The sequence below is a fragment of the Geotrypetes seraphini genome, chromosome 2 (assembly GCF_902459505.1).
Source record: "Geotrypetes seraphini chromosome 2, aGeoSer1.1, whole genome shotgun sequence".
NCBI lineage: Eukaryota > Metazoa > Chordata > Amphibia > Gymnophiona > Dermophiidae > Geotrypetes > Geotrypetes seraphini.
This window is the reverse complement of record NC_047085.1, coordinates 254,508,087-254,527,226: the sequence shown is the minus strand read 5'-3', so window position 1 is coordinate 254,527,226 and position 19,140 is coordinate 254,508,087. Positions and strand designations below refer to the sequence as shown.

Sequence of the window (19,140 nt, the reverse complement as noted above, 5' to 3'; positions counted from 1 at the left end):
TGTTCCTATTTCGCAGCCTACTGGTTCAAACATGGAGTGCTTCTTCGCTATTTGGTGGTCACAAATGAGTTTATCTTTCTGACCATTTGTTTAGGTTGACTTAATCTGTCCAGCGCGACACTCTCATTGCTAAGGCCTCAGTTTCCAGATGGATCCGTGAGGCCCTTTAATCAGCTTACATGCTTTCTTTTCCATCCAGGTGCATTCTTCGAGATATGTGGCTTCTTCGTGGGCTGAAGCTAGAGCTGTCTCCCCTAAAGAGGTTTGCGCGGCGGTATTGTGGTCCTCTATTCACCCGTTTTGCAGAGTGCATGTGGCGGTGAGACAAGACTGCCTTTAGAGTCCTCGGGCTTGAGGGTCGACGCAGTTAGCCCATCCTAGCTTTTTGGGGACAGCTTTTGTACATCCTACTTGTCGAGAATGTCTCACCTATTGCACTGGAAAAAGAGATTATGTACTTACCCTGGTAAGCTCTTTTCCAGTAGATAGGTAAGACATTCTAGACTTCCACCTATCTACTGGAAAAGAGTTTACCAGGCTTAGTACATAATCTCTTTTTCTACTTGTGTAAATTGTCCGTACCCTCTTTCTTTTTATGGAATACTTTCCAAGTTTGAATTCTTTCTACTCTTATTTGTTTAACACTTATCACATGGCACAGAGTTATATGAGCTGACCACTTTTTTCTCTCTCTAGGATTTTTCATTCTTCTTTGTGGGAATGAGGGGAAAAGTTGGAAGGATTTAGTTTCTAAAAACATGATATCCCAACATAAACACTGTTACCAGCATCAAAGCAGCTCACTATTAGTTAAGGCACAAATTTAGCATGCTTTCAGGTATAAACTTTAGATATGTGCCAGAGCACCACTTTTCCTTGTAGAATTGGAGAAAAGGTGAATCATTCACTGTGGCCTGCAGCTCATCACTTTATGTCAAGAGACCACTACTAAATATATAATATCCAGATCAGACACTTAAGTTCAAGTGAATTGATTGCCTCAGAGATAGGTGTGAAGAGGAGGAATTCATTTGTTAGGAGTTTGTAGCAACTGGCATTTGTGAAACCTATAATTCCTGAATAAGAACTAAAGAAAACTAAACTAACTAAACTAAACTTTGGGTTTGTATACCGCATCATCTCTACATTCGCAAAGCTCGACACGGTTAACAAGGGTTAGGGTAGAAAGGAACTCCAGTGAAAGGAAAAGACAAAATGAAGAGAAAATTTAGGACAGAGGAAAAGTTACATTTTTGAAAATAACCAGGTCAGATGTTTACAGAAGATTTGGAGGGAGCTCAGATTCCTAAGAGGGGAGGTAAGATTGTTCCAGAGCTCAGTGATTCTGAAAGGGAGAGAGGAACCTAGTTTTCCTACAAGGGAAACGCCTTTTCGAGATGGAAAGGAAAGTTTTAGTTTTTGGGTAGATCTGGTGGAATTGGGGTTAGAGGAATTCCAAGAAAGAGGAATAAAAAGGGGGAGAATGCCGTGTAGGATCTTGAAAGTAAGGCAGGCACATTTGAAGTGGACTCTGGAGATTATCAGGAGCCAGTGGAGCTTGGACAAAAGTGGTGAGACGTGGTCAAATTTACTTTTTGCAAAGATAAGCTTAGTAGCGGCATTTTGATTCCGCTGGAGTCTTTGAAGGTTTTTCTTTATTAGGCTTAGGTAGATAGAGTTGCAATAGAAAAGATTTAAATGAGTGTTAATTAATGGCAGTGTTTAATCTCTCTGGTTCTGCTTTATCCCAGGCACTGTAATGCCCCCTGGAAAAACCCGAGGAGGATCACCCTACAACCAGTATGATATGATCCCGGGTGATCCACTGGGCAGCCACGTTGGTCCTGCAGGTGACAACTGGTTACCTGCCAAATCTCCACCAACAAGCAAGATTGGAAGCAAATCCAGCAATGCTAGCTGGCCTCCAGGTACTCCCACAGCAATATGGATCATCTTGGTGGCAATAACATTAATAGAGATACTTGCCTCTAGTTTCATAAGAGTAGTATGCAGTAGTTCCTGAAGGTCATATAAGATGACTAGTCTCACCTGTGAAAGATATTGTCTGACAACACAGACATAAAGAGGGGCATTTTCAATATGATATATAAATGTGAGTTTGGATGTCTTGGGAAAGATGTCCAGAAATCCAGTAGAGAAAATTGTTCATTTTCAAAATTGCAAGATATCTATCTTTTTTTTTTTTTTTTTTGTTTAAAAATGTATTATCTAGATGTTTGGGCCTTTAGTACGTCTATCTTTTTTGGCCATTCTTGAATATAAAGATGTTAGCATGAAAACGCTCAAAAGCAATCTTTATCCCAGGACAAGCAGGCAGCCTATTCTCACATATGGGTGACATCATCCACGGAGCCCGGATGCGGACAGCCTTGCAAGCATACTTGCTTGTAGAAAACTTAAGAAGTTTTGAGTCAGCCGCATCGCACATGCGCGAGTGCCTTCATGCCCAGCACAGGGTGCATCTCCTCAGTTTTCTGCGGAGCCGAGAAGTCTGTACTTTGACGTTCTACGCTGAACTTCATTCGCTTTGTGCCTTCTCTCACCGCAGTTTGTGTTCTTTTTAGTCTCGAATCGCTGTTATTTTCTTTACTTTCTAATAATAAAAAAAAGACTATTTTATTTTCTTCGTCGATTGACTGGCGGGACAGGCCGCACGGCCACAGCCTGCGGACTTCAACTTCACAGCGGCTATATTCCCTCCTATGTCATGGCCAGTCACGGGCTTCAAGAAGCCAGCATGCGATTTTCTCAGGGACCCACACTGCTGGTGCCTAGGGCCTGACCATAGTCCTCAGTCGTGCGAGCGCTGTGCTACTCTTCAATCTCAATCCCTTAAACATCGTCGGGTTTTAGTGGAAAAACACTTCAGGATGGACTCGTCAGTGACACCCTCGACCTCAAGTGCTGCCTCGGTCCCACATTCCACCAAAGGTCCTCCGGCTTCCACAATTCCGACCTCGAGTCTCATCAGACCTTCTTCGTTTGGATCATCTTTGGCCTCGAGTACACCTGCTTTATCTTCTCCTGAGTTTCCCTCGGGTCAGATATCTAAGCAGAAGGTTCCGGCGGTGGTCCTCAAGCTTTCCAAGACCTCCAAGTCGAAGCATATCTCCACTGCCACCTCGGAGCCTTCAGCCTCTGCAAATGCTCCAGTTTCAGACGTGGATCCATATTTGCAGTTTTCTCTCCAGATCTTGTTGGGGCAGCAATTTGTTCAGTTACTGAGCAAATATGGTTCTGCGTCGAGTCCCTGCTTGCGCCTCGAGCTGAAGCTTCACACTCTGTCAAGGAACTGAGTCTTTGCGAGTGTCTAGTCTGGTATCTACATGCTCTATGCAAGGAGTAGATTCTTTGCGAGTGTCTCGACTGGAATCCTCACACTTCATACAAGGAGCAATGTATTTGGGAGTACTTCGAGATTCCTCAATCCATACTACTGAGTTTTGATCTACTGCTTCTAGCCCTATTAATTCACCAGCAGCATTGCCTGTTTCCATACATAGGGCAAAGTCTCCTCGATCCAACTCGAGACTTGCATCCAGACACTACTCTCGTCGTTGATAGAAACCTTCAGCGAGGCATCCATCGAGGTGCAGGTCTTCTTCCAAGAACAGCCTTCCTCGTCTAGACCTCATTCCAGACCCTCCAGCTCTTCAAGGCTCCAACTCCTTGATCGAGGTCACCGCTTCCAGACCTTAAGGAATCTGTTGCTTCCATTGCCTCATCCAAGTCTCCCTATTCTTTTGATTGTCACTTCTCCAGAGAGGCTTCGCCTTCGTTCTCCACTCGAGATGCTCCCGAGGTCATCAAGCCCTTCTCGAGGCAGGGCCTTGGCAGATCAGCTGTCTTTCCCTTCCTTCCTTTGTCAGATGGCTGATGACCTGGAAGTTAAATTAGATGCAGGTTCTAAATACTCTAAGGAGTATCTGGCGGAAATGCATCTGCCTCAGCCTCCTGCAGAGTCACTTAAGATCCCTCTTAACCAGCTTCTGTCTCATACTTTCAAATGATGCCTGGAGACTCCTTATGCTATACCCGCTATTCCAGGCAAGTTAGACTCGAGGTACAGAACTACATTGTAAAGGGTTTGAGAATTCACAGTTATCCCACCAATCCCTTCTTGTGGAGTCCTCGTTGAAAAGAACCCATCCTTCCAGGGTCTATGCTGCAGTTCCTCCAGGAAGAGACGGTAAGACCATAGACAAGTTTGGATGACAAGTCGCTATGATGTCCTCCAAAGTCCTCAACTACAATTTTGTCTTCATTATTTATCTCAAGTTCTTCATTGATATTCTTCCAGGTTTTTGAAGAACCTGGATCAACATAGGCATTTTGGGTTCCAAGAAGTCACTGCTACTCTGTCACAACTCAGATTGCATCTTCTCCAGTCATCTTATGATGCCTTTGAACTGTCTGCTAGGGCCACTGCTTTCTCTGTGGCAATGCACCGCTTGGCCTGGCTTTGCACCATTGACATGGATTCTAATCTTCAGGACCGTCTGGCTAACATTCTTGTGGCGGCAATGACTTCTTTGAGTCCATAGAGGCCGCCACCAAGAAGTTGTCTGAGCTTGAAAAATCTTTTGTTTCCATTGTCAGACCAAAGCCTAATCCAGCTCCTGCAAAATCTTCATGCCCTCCTCCAGTTTTCCAGAGGCGTTATACACCAAGAGCGGCTCCTTACACTCAACCACCTCCCAAGAAACCACAGCAACAGAAGCAAAAGAAACCTCAGCCTTCTACTGCGCCTAAAGCTGCGCAGCCTTTTTGACTGTTTAAAACAGAGCTTAACCTCCATCGTTCTGCCTCTGTCCTCCCTTCCCCTCATAGGCGGTCATCTCCATCATTTTTATCATCGATGGGAGACCATTACATCCAACCTCTGGGTGCTGTCAATCATCAGGAAAGGATACTCTCTTCATTTCACTTGGGTTCCACCAGAGTTTCCTCCAAGAGAGTATCCTTCCAATCCATCCCAGACCGTTCTGCTTCGTCTCCGTGCCATCGAGGAAGTTCCCTTGGAACAGCAGAGCAGGGGTTTTTACTCCCGTTACTTCCTAGTACCGAAGAAGACAGGCGATCTGAGACCCGTTCTGGATCTCAGGGGTTTCAACAAATTTTTAGTCAAAGAAAAATTTTGCTAGCATCCCTCTATCCCCTTCTAGATCAGAACAATTGGTTATGTTCTCTAGATAATCTCAAGGAAGCTTATACTCACATTCCCATTCATCCGACCTCCTGTCAGTACCTCAGATTTCGGGTGGGGAATCTGCATTTTCAATAGAGTGCTACCTTTCAGCCTGGCATCATCTCCCAGAGTGTTCACCAAGTGCCTAGTGGTGGTAGCAGCAGCCCTAAGGAAGCATGGTCTTCAGGTATTTCCCTACCTAGACGACTGGCTTAACAAAGATCCAACATCTCAGGGGGTTATTGTAGTGACCCAACAGATTACGTGGTTCCTACAAAGCTTGGGATTCGAAATCAACTTTCCCAAAGCCTATCTTCAGCCCTCTCAGAATCTACAGTTCATCAGAGCTGTTCTGGACACTGTTCAACTCAGAGCATTCCTCCCTCAACAACGTCTTCAGCTCTGTCACAAAGTGTCTTCCCACTCTTCACTCGCAGCGAGACACTTGATGGTCCTCCTAGGTCACAAGGCCTCCACAGTGAACGTGACTCTTTTTGCCACACTTCACCTCAGAATTCCTCAGTGGTCGCAGGCTTGCGAACCACTCTCGACACATTACAGTCACTCCTTCATTGAGACAGTCTCTCCACTGGTGGATGCTCTCTTTCAATCTCTCCAAAGGTTTACTGTTTCAGACGCCACCTCATCAGAAGGTCCTCACGACAGATTCCTTGACCTATGCTTGGGGGGCTCACCTCAACGGTCTCCGTACTCAAGGCCATTGGTGTAGCACAGATCGTCAGTGTCATATCAATCTGTTGAAACTCAGAGCGATCTTCAGTGCTCTCAAAGCTTTTCAACATCTTCTTCACGAGCAGGTAGTCCTCATTCAGACGTACAACTAAGTCGCCATGTACTATGTCAATAAGCAGGGAGGAACGGGATCTCTTCCTCCTTGCCAAGAAGCTCTGAAGGTTTGGGATTGGACAATCCTTCACATCACCTTCCTGAAAGCTGTCTACATTGAAGGGGCGAAAAACTGTTTGACGGACAAATTGAGTTGTCTTCTGCAACCTCATGAATGGACTCTCAATTCCTCGCCTCTTCATCGCATTTTTTCTCAGTGGGGAAATCCTCAGATAGATCTCTTTGCATCACCCCACAACCACAAACTGACTCAGTTCTGCTCCAGGCTATACTCTCCTCATCGCCTCGAGGCAGATACTTTTCTATTGGAATGGACGAATCGCTTCCTGTAAGCATTCCCTCTTATCCTCAAGACTCATGTCAAACTGAACAACAATCATGCCACCATGATTCTGATAGCTCCTCGGTGCCCGAGACAACCTTGGTACTCCCTTCAACTTCAACTCAGAAACAGGGAGCCATACCTTCTACCAGTTTTTCTGTACTCTTCTTACACAGAGTCACGGGTCTCTACTTCACCCCAACCTGCAGTCTCCACACCTAACAGCTTGGTAACTCTCAACATAACTCCTCTTCAGTTTTCTCAACCTGCACGAGACATTTTAGAAGATTCTAGAAAGCCTGCCACTAGACAATGCTATCACCAAAAATGGACTAGATTTTTACGTGGTGCATGTCTGATGACAAGGAGCCTCAAGATTCCTCCTTCTCTTCTCTTCTGGCTTATCTTTTGCACTTATCTACCTTTGGCCTCAAGTCTACATCTGAGTCCATCTCAGTGCAATTGCTGCTTTCCATCAGCCTATTGAAGGGAAACCCCTCTCTGCTCATCTGGTAGTTTCCAAATTTATGTAAGGACTTTTCAACGTCAAACCTCCTCTCAAACTGCCTTCAGTGATTTAGGATCTCAATGTTCTAGCTCAGTTAATGACGCCTCCATTTGAACCAATATCTACGGCTCATCTGAAATATCTCACTTGGAAAGTGGTCTTTCTCATTGCCTTCACATCTACTCGAAGAGTCAGTGAACTGCAAGCTTTAGTTGCTGATCCACCAATCACAGTTTTCCATGATGACAAGGTGGTCCTCTGTACTCATCCTAAATTCTTACCTAAAGTGGTTTCAGAATTTCATCTCAACCAATCCATTGTACTTCCAGTGTTTTTTCCAAGGCCTCATTCCCATTCTGGAGAATCAGCTCTTCATACTCTGGACTGTAAAAGTGCTTTGGCCTTCTACTTAGAACACACCAAATCACACAGATCTGCACCTCAACTTTTTGTCTCCTTAGGTCCGAACAAGTTGAACATCCGATTGCTAATCAACTGGATGGCTGCTTGTATCTCTTTCTGCTATGCCTAGGCTGTCCTGCATCTACAGAGTCGAGTCATAGTCCACAAAGTCAGAGCCATGGCGGCTTCAGTAGCTTTCCTCAGATCCACTCCTATTGAGGAAATTTGCAAAGCTTCCACTTGGTCCTCGGATCATACTTTCACTTCTCATTATTGTCTGGATGTTTTCTCCAAATGAGATGGCCATTTTGGCCAGAGAGTATTACAAAATTTATTCTCCTAAGTATGCTCCCACCATCCCATTCTGATTAGCTTGAAAGTCACCCATATAGAAGAAACATAGAAAAATGACGGCAGATAAGGGGCATAGCCCATCAGGTCTGCCCACCCAAGTCTACTTTCCTAGAGATCCCACTCCTAATGACCGATCTCCTTAACTTAACTCTCTAAGGGATCCCACATGGGCATCCCATTTGCTCTTAAAATCTGGCATGGCATATGTGAGAATAGGCTGCCTGCTTGTCCTGGGATAAAGCACAGTTATTTACCGTAACAATTGTTATCCAGGGACAGCAGGCTACTATTCTCACAACCCACCCACCTCCCCTGGTTGGCTTCTCTGCTAGCTATCTGAACTGAGGATACTCGCCCTGTGCTGTGCAGGAAGGCACTCGCGCATGCGTGGTGCGGCAGACTCAAAACTTCTGAGTTTCTACAAACAAGTCTGCTTGCGAGACTGTCCGCATCCGGGCTCTGTGGGTGACATCACCCATATGTGATAATAGCTGCCTGCTTGTGCCTGGATAACAACTGTTACGGTTAGTAACTGTGCTTTCTTTTTGCCGTCGCGTATTACACAGATGGCTTCATTGACTTGTCAACCAGTACTCCCAAGTTTCTTTCCGGGGGGGGGGGGGGGGGGGGGTCTCTCCAAGTACTGCACCGGACATCCTGTATTCGTGTATAAGATTTTTGTTACCATCATGCCTCACCTTACACTTATCCACGTTAAACCTCATTTTCCATGTCGCAGCCCATTTCTCAAGCATGTGTATGTCACGTTGCAGGTCTTAACAATCCTCCTGCGTCTTCACTACTCTGAATAACTTCGTATTGTCTGCAAATTTAATCACCTCACTCGTCGTACCAATTTCCAGGTCGTTTATAAATATGTTTAAAGGCATGGGTCCAAGTACTGAACCCTGCGACACTCCACTTGTGACGCTTTTCCAGTCCGAGTATTGTCCCATTTACCCCCCCCCCCCCCCACTCTCTGTTTCCTATCGCTAGCCAGTTTTTAATCCATGTGATTATTTCACCCTCGATTCCATGGCTCGCAGTTTTTCGAAGTAGTCGTTCATGCGGGACCTTTTCGAACACCTTCTGAAAATCCAGATATACAATGTCGACCGGGTCGCCCTTGTCTATCTGCCTGTTTACTCCCTCGAAGAAGTGCAGCAAGTTTGACAAGCAAGATCTTCCCGTGCTGGCTGGTCCTCATCAGATTGTGTCTGTCAAGGTGATCAATGATGCAGTCCTTTATCAGTGCCTCTACCATCTTTCCCGGTACCAAGGTCAGACTCACCGGTCTGTAGTTTTCCGGATCTTCCCTCGATCCTTTCTTGAAGATCGGCGTAACATTCGCCACTTTCCAGTCTTCTGGAATCCTTCCTGATTTGAACGACAGATTGGCTATTAGTTGAAACAGTTCAGCTATAGCCCCTTTCAGTTCCTTGATTACCCTCAGATGTATGCCATCCAGTCCCGGTGATTTATCGTTTTTAAGCCTATCAATCTGCCTGCATACCTCTTCTAGACTGACCGTCAACCCTGTCAGTTTTCCGTCTTCGTTTCCTGTATATAGCCTGTCAGCTTCCGGTATGTTGTGTATATCCTCTTAGGTAAATACAGACACAAAAAATGTGTTCAGTATGTTGGCGATGGCATCGTCCTCCTTTAGCACTCCCTTTATTCCATGGTCATCCAACAGCCCCACCGCTTCCTTTGCGGGTCGTTTCCCCTTAATATATCGAAAGAACGGCTTGAAGTTTTTTGCCTCCTTAGCTATTTTTTCCTTGTAGTCTCTTTTGGCCCCTCTTACTGCCTTATGGCACCTGCTTTGTTGTTGTTGTGTTTTTTCCAGATTTTGTCCATTTGTGACCTTTTCCATTCCTTAAATGAAGTCTTCTTGTGTCTGATCGCTTCCTTCACCGCTACAGTGAGCCACGCCCGTTCTTTTTCCTTTTGGATCCCTTTTTGATACGCGGATATATAGATTTTGCGCCTCGGTAACTATGTCCTTAAAAAGGGACCAAGCTTACTCTAGCGTTTTTACAGTGCTTATCCTCTTCTTAATCTTCTTCCCCACCATGAGTCTCATCCTTTCGTAATTCCCTTTTCGGCAGTTCAGTGCTGTGGCCTTCGTTCTGGATCGATGTTTTGCCCCTGTGTCCAGGTTGAAGCGGATCATATTGTGATCACTGCTTCCCAGCGTCCCTTCTACTTCTACACATTGCGCCTGTCCTCGTAGTCCATTTAGAATTAAGTCTAGAATTGCATTTCCTCTCATATTTTCCAGGAAGCATTCACCTACAGCATCCAAGAACTTGGTCTCCCTACTGCAGCTGGAGGTGTCTAGATTCCAGTCTATCCCCGGATAATTGAAGTCACCCATGATAACTGCGTTACTTCCTTTGGAGTTGCATTTAATCTCATCTGTCATTTCTCATTCAATTTCTTCGGACTGCCCTGGGGGTCGATAGAAGATGCCAATCTTCGTTTCCATTCCATTTGTTCCCGGAATTTTAACCCATAGAGACTCTACCTTATTTTTCGTTTCCAGTGTGTTCTCTCTGGTAGACTCAATTCCCTCTTTTATGTATATGACAATACCCCCACCTTTTTGACCTACTCTGTCTCTGCAGTATAACTTGTATCCCGGTAGCACAGTGTCCCAGATGTTTCCTTGTTCCATCATGTTTCCATGATGCCGATGATGTCAAGGTTATCTTTTTGTGCTATAGCTTCCAATTCCCCCATCTTATTCCTTAGGCTCCTTACGTTCGTGTACATACACTTGAGTTTACAGTCTGTTACTTTCTTGCATTTCCTTCCCTCTTGTGTCCCTTTCGATACGTCAGGATTTCTGTCTTGCCTGTGATCCGGTGAGTCTTCCCTGCTATTTTCCTGCATGGTATCCCCTGGGTATACCGGTTCCTGAACCATCAACTCTTGGTCGACTATCCCCTTCTTCATAGTTTAAAAACTTCTCAATTTCGCTCTTGATGTTACTTGCAAGTAGACTCGTTCCATCTCCGCTGAGATGGAGTCCATCCTTCGTTAATAGCTTTCTCTTCCCCCAGAATATTGTCCAGTTGCCTCACAGCAGCGCCTCATCCATGCATTGACTGCTTGCCGCTCCATCTGCCTCTTCTCGTCGGCCCTGGGTACCGGCAGGATCTCCGAGAACGCTACCCTCGGCGTTCTGGTCTTCATCTTCCCTCCTAGCATCCGGAACTGGTCCTTCAGTACTTCCCTGCTGTAGTTCCTGTTGCTCACGTTGTTTGTCCCCACCTGGATCACCACCGCCGTATCTTCCTCTTCCACGCTGTTGATGATCCTGTCTATGCGGCTCACTATATCTTCTACCTTGGCTCCCAGTAGGCAGGTCACCAGCCGATCCTGTCTTCCTCCTGCTATGTGGCTGTTGACTTGTCTGATGATGGAGTCCCCCATGACGATTGCTGTCCTCTCTATCTTCTCTTGCCTCTCTAGCCACAGGTCCGTGTCCCTGGTGTATGACCATCTCTCCAGCCATAGATCTGTGTCCTCTGTGCACTTCCATCTTCCCTCATCCAGGCGTTGGCTTGCACCAGACTTATCTTCCTTGTGGTTGTCCTCCAGGTGGTCCTCGCTCACTGTAGGTGTATCTTAGCAGCTCCACTGTTGTTGGTGATTTTCCACAGCCTCCCTGTATGTCTGTTCGATGAACTTATGGTTTCCTCTGTCATGAAGTTTTCTGCCTCTCTGTCCTCTTCCACTATTTGAAGTGCTTCTAGTTCCAGTATTCTGCCCACCAGAAGTCTGACTTGCTTCTTCAGGCCCTCCATTTTCTCCCATCGAGTGCATACACAAGACCGCCTCCCAGAGAGGAGATAGTCAAACATATGGCAAACGGTGCAGAAAACTGGGTAGCTCAAGATCCTGCTTCTGTCTGCTGCATCCATTGCTGTCCACTTGCCGTTCTGTCGTCTGAAGTGGCTTCTCCTTGTGTAGGAATCTGTGTAGTGTCCTCAGTGTTACCGTAAAGTCCTTTTCTTGATTTTAAACCTGCTACCCCTGTTGCTTGTGTGTTTCCTCTGTGTCTGCTGTGATTGCCCTCTGCTACTACTGTTTATCTTCTGCTTGTCTGTCCTGTTGCTCTTGTGGTACTTGCCTGTGTAGGTGTCCTTCTTTAGTGTTTCTTTTTTACTCGTCCCTTCTTAAGGCCCTTTGCAAAGACGCTCTCGCTAAGTCAAGCACCTTTAACGCTCAACTTTGACTCGCACGGAATGGCTGAGCGCCGTTGACCCCTCCCCTTTTAAGGAGGAACTCCGGTGGATGACGAGGGTGAGCGGAGCTACCTCTCACCGATGCCCCTTGCTCTCTCCTGCCTTCTCGTGCTCCTTCTTCCCCTTTCCTGTTCTCTTCTCTGCTTTTCTCTCCTGCTTTCCTGCCTCCTGCTTGCCTGTCATGTCAGTTATTTCCTGCACCTGCCTACTATTTCATTAAGAATGTTCTTCTCCAGGTCTAATACTTGAAGGCCAGTAAGCCCTTTGGGTCATGAAGAGTAGTCAATTGCTAGTTACTATTTGAGCTTCTTTAATGCTTCTGCTGTCATGTTTGTTGTACTGTTTGTTTATAGTTCATATACTATTTTTTTTGAACAGATTATTTAGTTGGAAGTTTTTTTCCCCATATCTCTACTTCACCTAATTTCAGTAGAGCTCTTGCTTGCTTGGAAACTAACTGTAGATGGCTTTAGAGCTCCCAGTGAAGTAGGAGGGTTACAGAAAAAATCTAGAGTGGATTCTTTCTGCACAGGTGTGCAGCCATGGGAAGATAACCCACTTGTCCAGAATGACACATCTATCTACTAGAAAAAATATTAGCAAGGTAAGAATCTAATCTATTTTTTTTTGGTCCTAATATAGGTGAAATAATTTAACATTGTTTGTATGACAGATTCTAAATCCTAACTAATGAGAGATGTTTTGAAGGCATTTCCCTTGTTTTATAATTTCTTTTATTCTTATCCCAGAGTTCCAGCCAGGAGTGCCATGGAAAGGTATCCAAAACATTGACCCAGAATCTGATCCTTATGTGACCCCTGGAAGTGTACTAGGGGGTACAGCTACATCTCCTATTGTAGATACTGACCACCAGCTTCTAAGGGACAACACCACAGGTAACAGGAATCAAGAGAAATTGATTGAGGTAGTTGTAACCTTATTTTCAGCTTCATTACAGTCTGAAGTCAAGAATAATGTGGAGGACTTGAGTTGGATTACTTTGGAGATGGCAAAACCTTTGACCTCTCAGACTGAATAGCTCAGGAGACTGTTTCAGATATGCAGATCATTTCTGTTCACAGAAGCTTGACCCTAGAATAAGGTGATAGGATACAATCATTGATCATAATTCAGTAGAAACATAGAAGATGACGGCAGAAAGGGGCTATAGCCCATCAAGTCTGCCCACTCTGCTTACCCACCTCCTGTCTATGCCCTAATGACCCAATTTTCTTATCTTGACCCTTGTAGGGATCCCATATGGGTATCCCATTTTTTCTTAAAGTCTGGCACACTGTCTGCCTCGATCACCTGCACTGGAAACTTGTTCCAATGATCAACCACTCTCTCTGTGAAGAAATACTTTCTGGTGTCTCCATGAAATTTTCCGCCCCTGAGTTTGAACGGGTGCCCTCTTGTGGCTGAGGGTCCCTTGAGAAAGAAAATATCATCTTCCACTTTGACACGTCCCGTGAGGTACTTAAATGTTTCGATCATGTCTCCCCTCTCCCTACGTTCCTCGAGAGTGTAGAGCTGCAATTTGTTCAGTCTCTCTTCATACGAGAGAGTAGGATCTGTTGATTTCCTAGTGAGAAAACTCTTCTTGTAACTAGAGCTGTTATAAATATTTTGTATTTTAACAGATTCAGCAATGAATACTGTACCAAATATATTATTCATATTTAGCCAAATAATAGCCTGAATGCAGATACAAATAGTTACACTATAAAAATTCCATGCAAGATTCTCCAGTGTCTGTTAGGCTAGTATGAACTTTTCTGTATACGTCTGGCAATTAACACAAATTTGGCTATTTTAAGTAATATAATTTCAGTTTAGAGTTCAATTGCATAAGTTTTTTGAGAAGTTAAGGAGTGACATGCTTCAGTCTCTGAATTATACTGAGGTTTACAACAGGTGTCGCCACCTAAGAATTTTGAGAATTTATGTATTCGATGGATGAAATTAAGTTTGCCACAGAAATCTGAATTTTTAAAATTAATTAAACACATTCCAAGTTTGTTGGTGAGTGCAGACTTGAAAGAGTGCTAGTTTTCCATTTACACAGTCCAATGCAAATAACCAAAAAAACGTTTTTGTGAGAGATTCCTTGTAAGATATATGATTTAAAAAAAAACTGTTCTTGTACAATCCCCCTTTATTCTGGGACCAGTAGATTTATTCAACTCTTGCCGCCAGGCACTGAAGGAAGCCTCAGGTGATTGAAGACTTAATTCCTCCCTCTGCTTGCATATTCTGGAGCATGCCCCTTGGACACCAGTCTTACTTTCCTACAAGCCAGCCTGTAGGAGCGTATCTCTTCTGCTTGTTTTTCTTTTGCTAGTTTTCAGTATTTTTTCAGTATTTCCTTCGCTGGTTTGCCCTTGTGCTGTGGAGGTTCCCTGCGGGGACATCCTTGCGACGGGAGATCGCAGCCTGTTGTAGAACGTCTGCTTCTGGAGAGTTCCCTGCACTGCATTAAGCCCCCTGGACAAGCCTGCAGGTCAGATCGGGGCTCTGGGATCAGCAGCTAGCTCACCCCAGGCTCGTCCATTAGTGGGTGTAGCACAGGCTGAGCAGTTCCGTGGAGGTGCAACTAGGATCAGAGCTGGACTGCGCAACGTATCAATGGGTGGCAGAGGTCACCTGCCGTGGTGGTCAGGTCGGTGGGGTAGTCGGACTCAGTACTTATCTGCCAATGACGCTTGTCCAGGCACCACTTTCCCACTGTCAATACCTAGCAGTTAAGGGCGCATTCCTATAGCCAAGGCAGAAAAATCACAGAAGCCTCGACAGGGAACATCATTGTTTCGCCGAAGCTGCGTCATGGGTCAGTCTTCACCATTCCATCTTGCCGCACACACATTAACCAAGCAAAAGCTGAAGAAAGCAAACTGGTGCTGGGACAACAAACGTCAGCACTAGCCGTTGCTGATATCAGGGCAGGCTCTGCCCCATCCAGAGAGCCAACCAATCCAGAAGTGAACTCATCAGGAAGCAGTCCAAAGACATTCGACAGCACTTGAAAAAAACACCGCCCATTCAAGACATGCATTCAATCCCATAGGCTTTATTGATTGCAGCTGAAAGATCCAGTGTTACTCCTGACATAGGAGCTACCGCCATTCTCCCCTCCGGATTGGACGGGGACAGTATTCCAACACACAATACCGCAGGGGAAAAAATCATGCTGATGTTCCAGGCAGTGAGCCATCAAAGGCTCTTCCAAATGTTTAGTAGTCAGGCATGACCAATGCTCCAAACACGCGAGATGTTTGATCCACATATAGGTAACAGCAGGGACACTGGATGGCATATACAACCCCTACTGAAACACAAGAGGTATTACTTTTCAGAGGGAACACATGTTTCATACCAGGATGCACAAAACTTCTTGGTCTCCATCATAAGGGGGCACATCATACTCCTGCCACGTTTCTCATGACCCCTGATAGGTAGTTTGCTCACTGTTACACATGATTCTCAGTACATTAGGGCAAAGCAGATCACGAAGATTGTTGTAACATCCAAAAGCAAATAAAAACCGTGTCTCAGCAAAACACGGGTACACTATCAGAATATTCAAATGAAATTAGGTAATCCGCGGAACTTGACGGGACTTACTAGTAAACTTAGACACAAATGGCAGGACATCCTCTTGCTGCTCAGAGACCCAATTGTCTAGCAAATGTTCTTATCCGTTGAAGTAGGCACGATCTTCAAACTTTCTCTTCAAACCCTCAGCCCATTCCAAGTACTCCTGATTACTGCTACAAATCCGGTGATAACGCAGAAACTGATCATAAGGAATACTCGTCTTCATTGCAAACATGTATACTCCAAAAGTCAAGCAAAGAATTCCTGTTGGTGTCCTTCACATATACAGTGGTCAAAAATTGTCCATCGCCAATCTGTACTGAAACATCCAACAAATGTATACAAGTGGAGCTGTACGTGAGATCAAAGCTTAAGACAGGATGACAGGTATTGAGATAGACTCTGAACTTCTCCAAATCCACCATGGTTCCAGTCCATAAATAAAAAACATCATCTATAAATCTGGTCCACCACAACATGTGCTGAGCAAAAGTAGATTCACCATGAACAAATTGGCCTCAGAAGGGGAAAAAGAAACCCCCATAGCAACCCAAGAACATTGCTGAAAGAATTGTTTCTCAAATATAAAGTAATTTCTCTCCATGGCGATAGAGCTTAGCTGTACAAGAAAATCTGTGGGGACCAGATGAGGACGAGGGCACAGATCCAAACATTTCTGTAGGACAAGGAGAGCTTCAGACCCGAGGGCTGGAGGTGTACAGAGAGGCCACATCAATGGTAATCAGAAGAGTGACCTGTTACACATACTCCTCATGTTGCAACAAACCCTGCAAAAAATAGTCTGTCTCAAGAGGAATTGAACAGCCCCCAACACAGGGCTACAAATGATGGTCACAAACTTACAGACCCTTTCCAGCAGTGAATCACAAGCAGACACAATAGGTCTACCTGGAGGGTTAAGAAGATTCTTACGTATTATAAGAAGTAGGTAAAAGGCTGGCACCTTGAAATGTTGATATGTAAAGAAAATTGAATTAGTAACATATAGTAACATAGTAAATGACGGCAGATAAAGACCCGAATGGTCCATCTAGTCTGCCCATCCTGATTCAATCTAAAAAGTTGTTGGGGGTTTTTTTTTTGAGGGGGGGGTTTCTTCTTCTTCTCCTTAGCTATTTCTGGGCAAGAATCTAAAGCTTTGCCTGGTTCTGTTCTTAGGTTCCAACTACTGAAATGTCTGTCAAAGCTCACTCCAGTCCATCTACACCCTCCCAGCCATTGAAGCCCTCCCCAGCCCATCCTCCCCCAAACAGCCATATACAAACACAGACCATGCAAGTCTGCCCAGTACTGGCCTTAGTTCTTCAATATTTACTATTATTTTCTGATTCTAGATCCTCTGTGTTCATCGCTTTATTAAACTCCACCACCGTTTTCCTCTCCACCACCTCTCTCGGGAGTGCATTCCAGGCATCCACCACCCTCTCCGTAAAGAAGAATTTCCTTACATGCACAGTGAGAAACCTGCCTTTTTACCCTCCATAGCAACATGCACCACCATGACATAAACACAATCAGAGAGGTCACTATCTAGAGGGGACATAGTTATTAGTATTTAATAGCTTGTAAAGGGCCTCTGCTACATATTGATCCCACACCACAACAGCACCCCCCTTATCAGCTTGATGGATCACGATGGACTGCTCAGATTTCAACCTACTGAGAACACTCTCAGATAGATTTCTATTTCAATTCCCTCTATCTACCTTGTTCTGCCAACATGATAAAACAACTTCAGACTATACAAAACACTGCCCTCAGACTGATCTACTCCCTGAGAAAATATGATCATATTACAACTGCCTTCCTAGACTCTCACTGGCTACCTATGCAAGCACGAATTCAATTCAAATTCTACTGTCTATTATTTAAAGCATTAAACGGCTCCGCCCCCCCCCTATCTAAACAACCGCCTAAATCAGATCCTCATCTTAAGACAAAGAAGAACTCCGAACTCTATTTCCTTTCCTCCACTCAAGGACACTCAGCGCAAAAAGATGTTTGATAACCTTCTGGCGACGCAAGCAGCAAAACTTAACCACTCCATCTACAACCTGTTGATGGCAACGGGCGACTTCAAAACTTTTCAAAAAGAAATCAAACCCTACTTTTAAAAAAATTTATCCAGATATCTTAACCCAACCCTTCCCCCTCCTCCTAGATAAATTCTCCCCCAAAACCTCCACTTAAATAATCTCTTCCTCCCCAAAACACCAACCAAGTATTCAGATCCCTGAAATGTAACGTAATCTTATTTGTGCTCTAACTGTAATCTATTTGTTATATCACACAGTAACGTACAGTCAATTTAATATCCAATTTGCAAGTTCTTCCGGAATTATTCCAGCTACCTCTCCTCCCTTGTAACCAAAAAATCCCCCAAAACTGTTGTAACTTCACTGGAAATTTTACATTACATTACATTAGGGACTTCTATTCCGTCTATACCTTGCAGTTCAAGGCGGATTACAAAAGAGCTAACTGGACATTTCCAGTGAAGTTACAACAGTTTTGGTTTTGTGGGGTTTTTTTGACATCAGAGAGGCTTCCGATGCAGGAGTGGATAGCGCGAGGAGCCGCCAACCCACGGCTTTGAACGGAACGAGCCGGCCAGACACGCTGCTGCTCCAAAAGGAAGGGAAAGGGGAAGAGAAATGCTGTTGATCGCGTCCAGACCGTGGGCTACAAATAACACCTGGAGAGCCACATGCGACCCGCGGGCTGCGTGTTTGAGACTGCTGGTATAGGACATTTTAGAGGCTTCTAGGAAGCCTACGACTAAACAATGCTACAATCAGAAATGGACTAGATTTTCTGTTTGGTGCACCATTCATCACAAGGAGCTTCAATCTACCTCCTTGTCTTCAATTTTGTATTACCTGTTCCATTTGTCTCAATCAGGCCTCAAATCCATTCAAGTCCATCTCAGTGCAGTTGCTGTTTTTCATCAGCCTAGCGAAGGGAAACCCCTTTCTGCTCATCCTGTGGTTTCCAGATTTATGAAAGGTCTTTTCAGTGTCAAACCACCAGGATCTCAATGTTGTTCGTGCTCAATTGATGAAGCCTCCTTTTGAACCAATGGCTTTGGCTCATGTGAAATATCTCACTTGGAAAGTGATTTTTTGCATTGCTCTCACGTCTGCTCGCAGAGTCAGCGAGCTACAAGCTTTAGTTGCAGACCCACCTTTCCCAGTATTCCATCATGACAAGGTGGTCCTCTGTACTCATCCTAAATTCTTACCTAAAGTGGTTTCAGAATTTAATCTCAATCAATCCATTGTACTTCCAGTGTTTTTTCCAAAGCCTCATTCTCATCCTAGAGAAACAGCTCTTCATACCCTGCACTGTAAGCAGCTTTGGCTTTCTACTTGCAAAGAACTAAGCCACATAGATCTGCAGCTCAACTTTTTATCTCTTTTGATCCAAACAAGTTGGGACATCCGATTTCCAAGCGCACCATCTCCAACTGGTTAGCTGCTTGCATCTCTTTCTGCTATGCTCAGGCTGGACTGCATCTACAGAGTCGAGTCGCAGCCCATAAAGTCAGAGCCATGGCTGCTTCAGTAGCTTTCCTCAGATCCACTCCTATTGAGGAAATTTGCAA

At 44.8% G+C, this 19,140-nt stretch overlaps 1 protein-coding gene across 2 annotated transcripts in view; it reads left to right on the top strand.

Moving 5' to 3' along the window:
- Positions 1-19,140, top strand: part of TNRC6B (trinucleotide repeat containing adaptor 6B) — a 712,161-nt gene that overhangs the window by 589,095 nt on the left and 103,926 nt on the right. For both annotated transcript variants that reach the window (XM_033929420.1, XM_033929419.1), the window contains 2 exons: positions 1,752-1,928; positions 12,668-12,814. In XM_033929420.1, the coding sequence (XP_033785311.1) occupies positions 1,752-1,928; positions 12,668-12,814 (324 nt within the window). The remainder of the gene's footprint in view (positions 1-1,751; positions 1,929-12,667; positions 12,815-19,140) is intronic.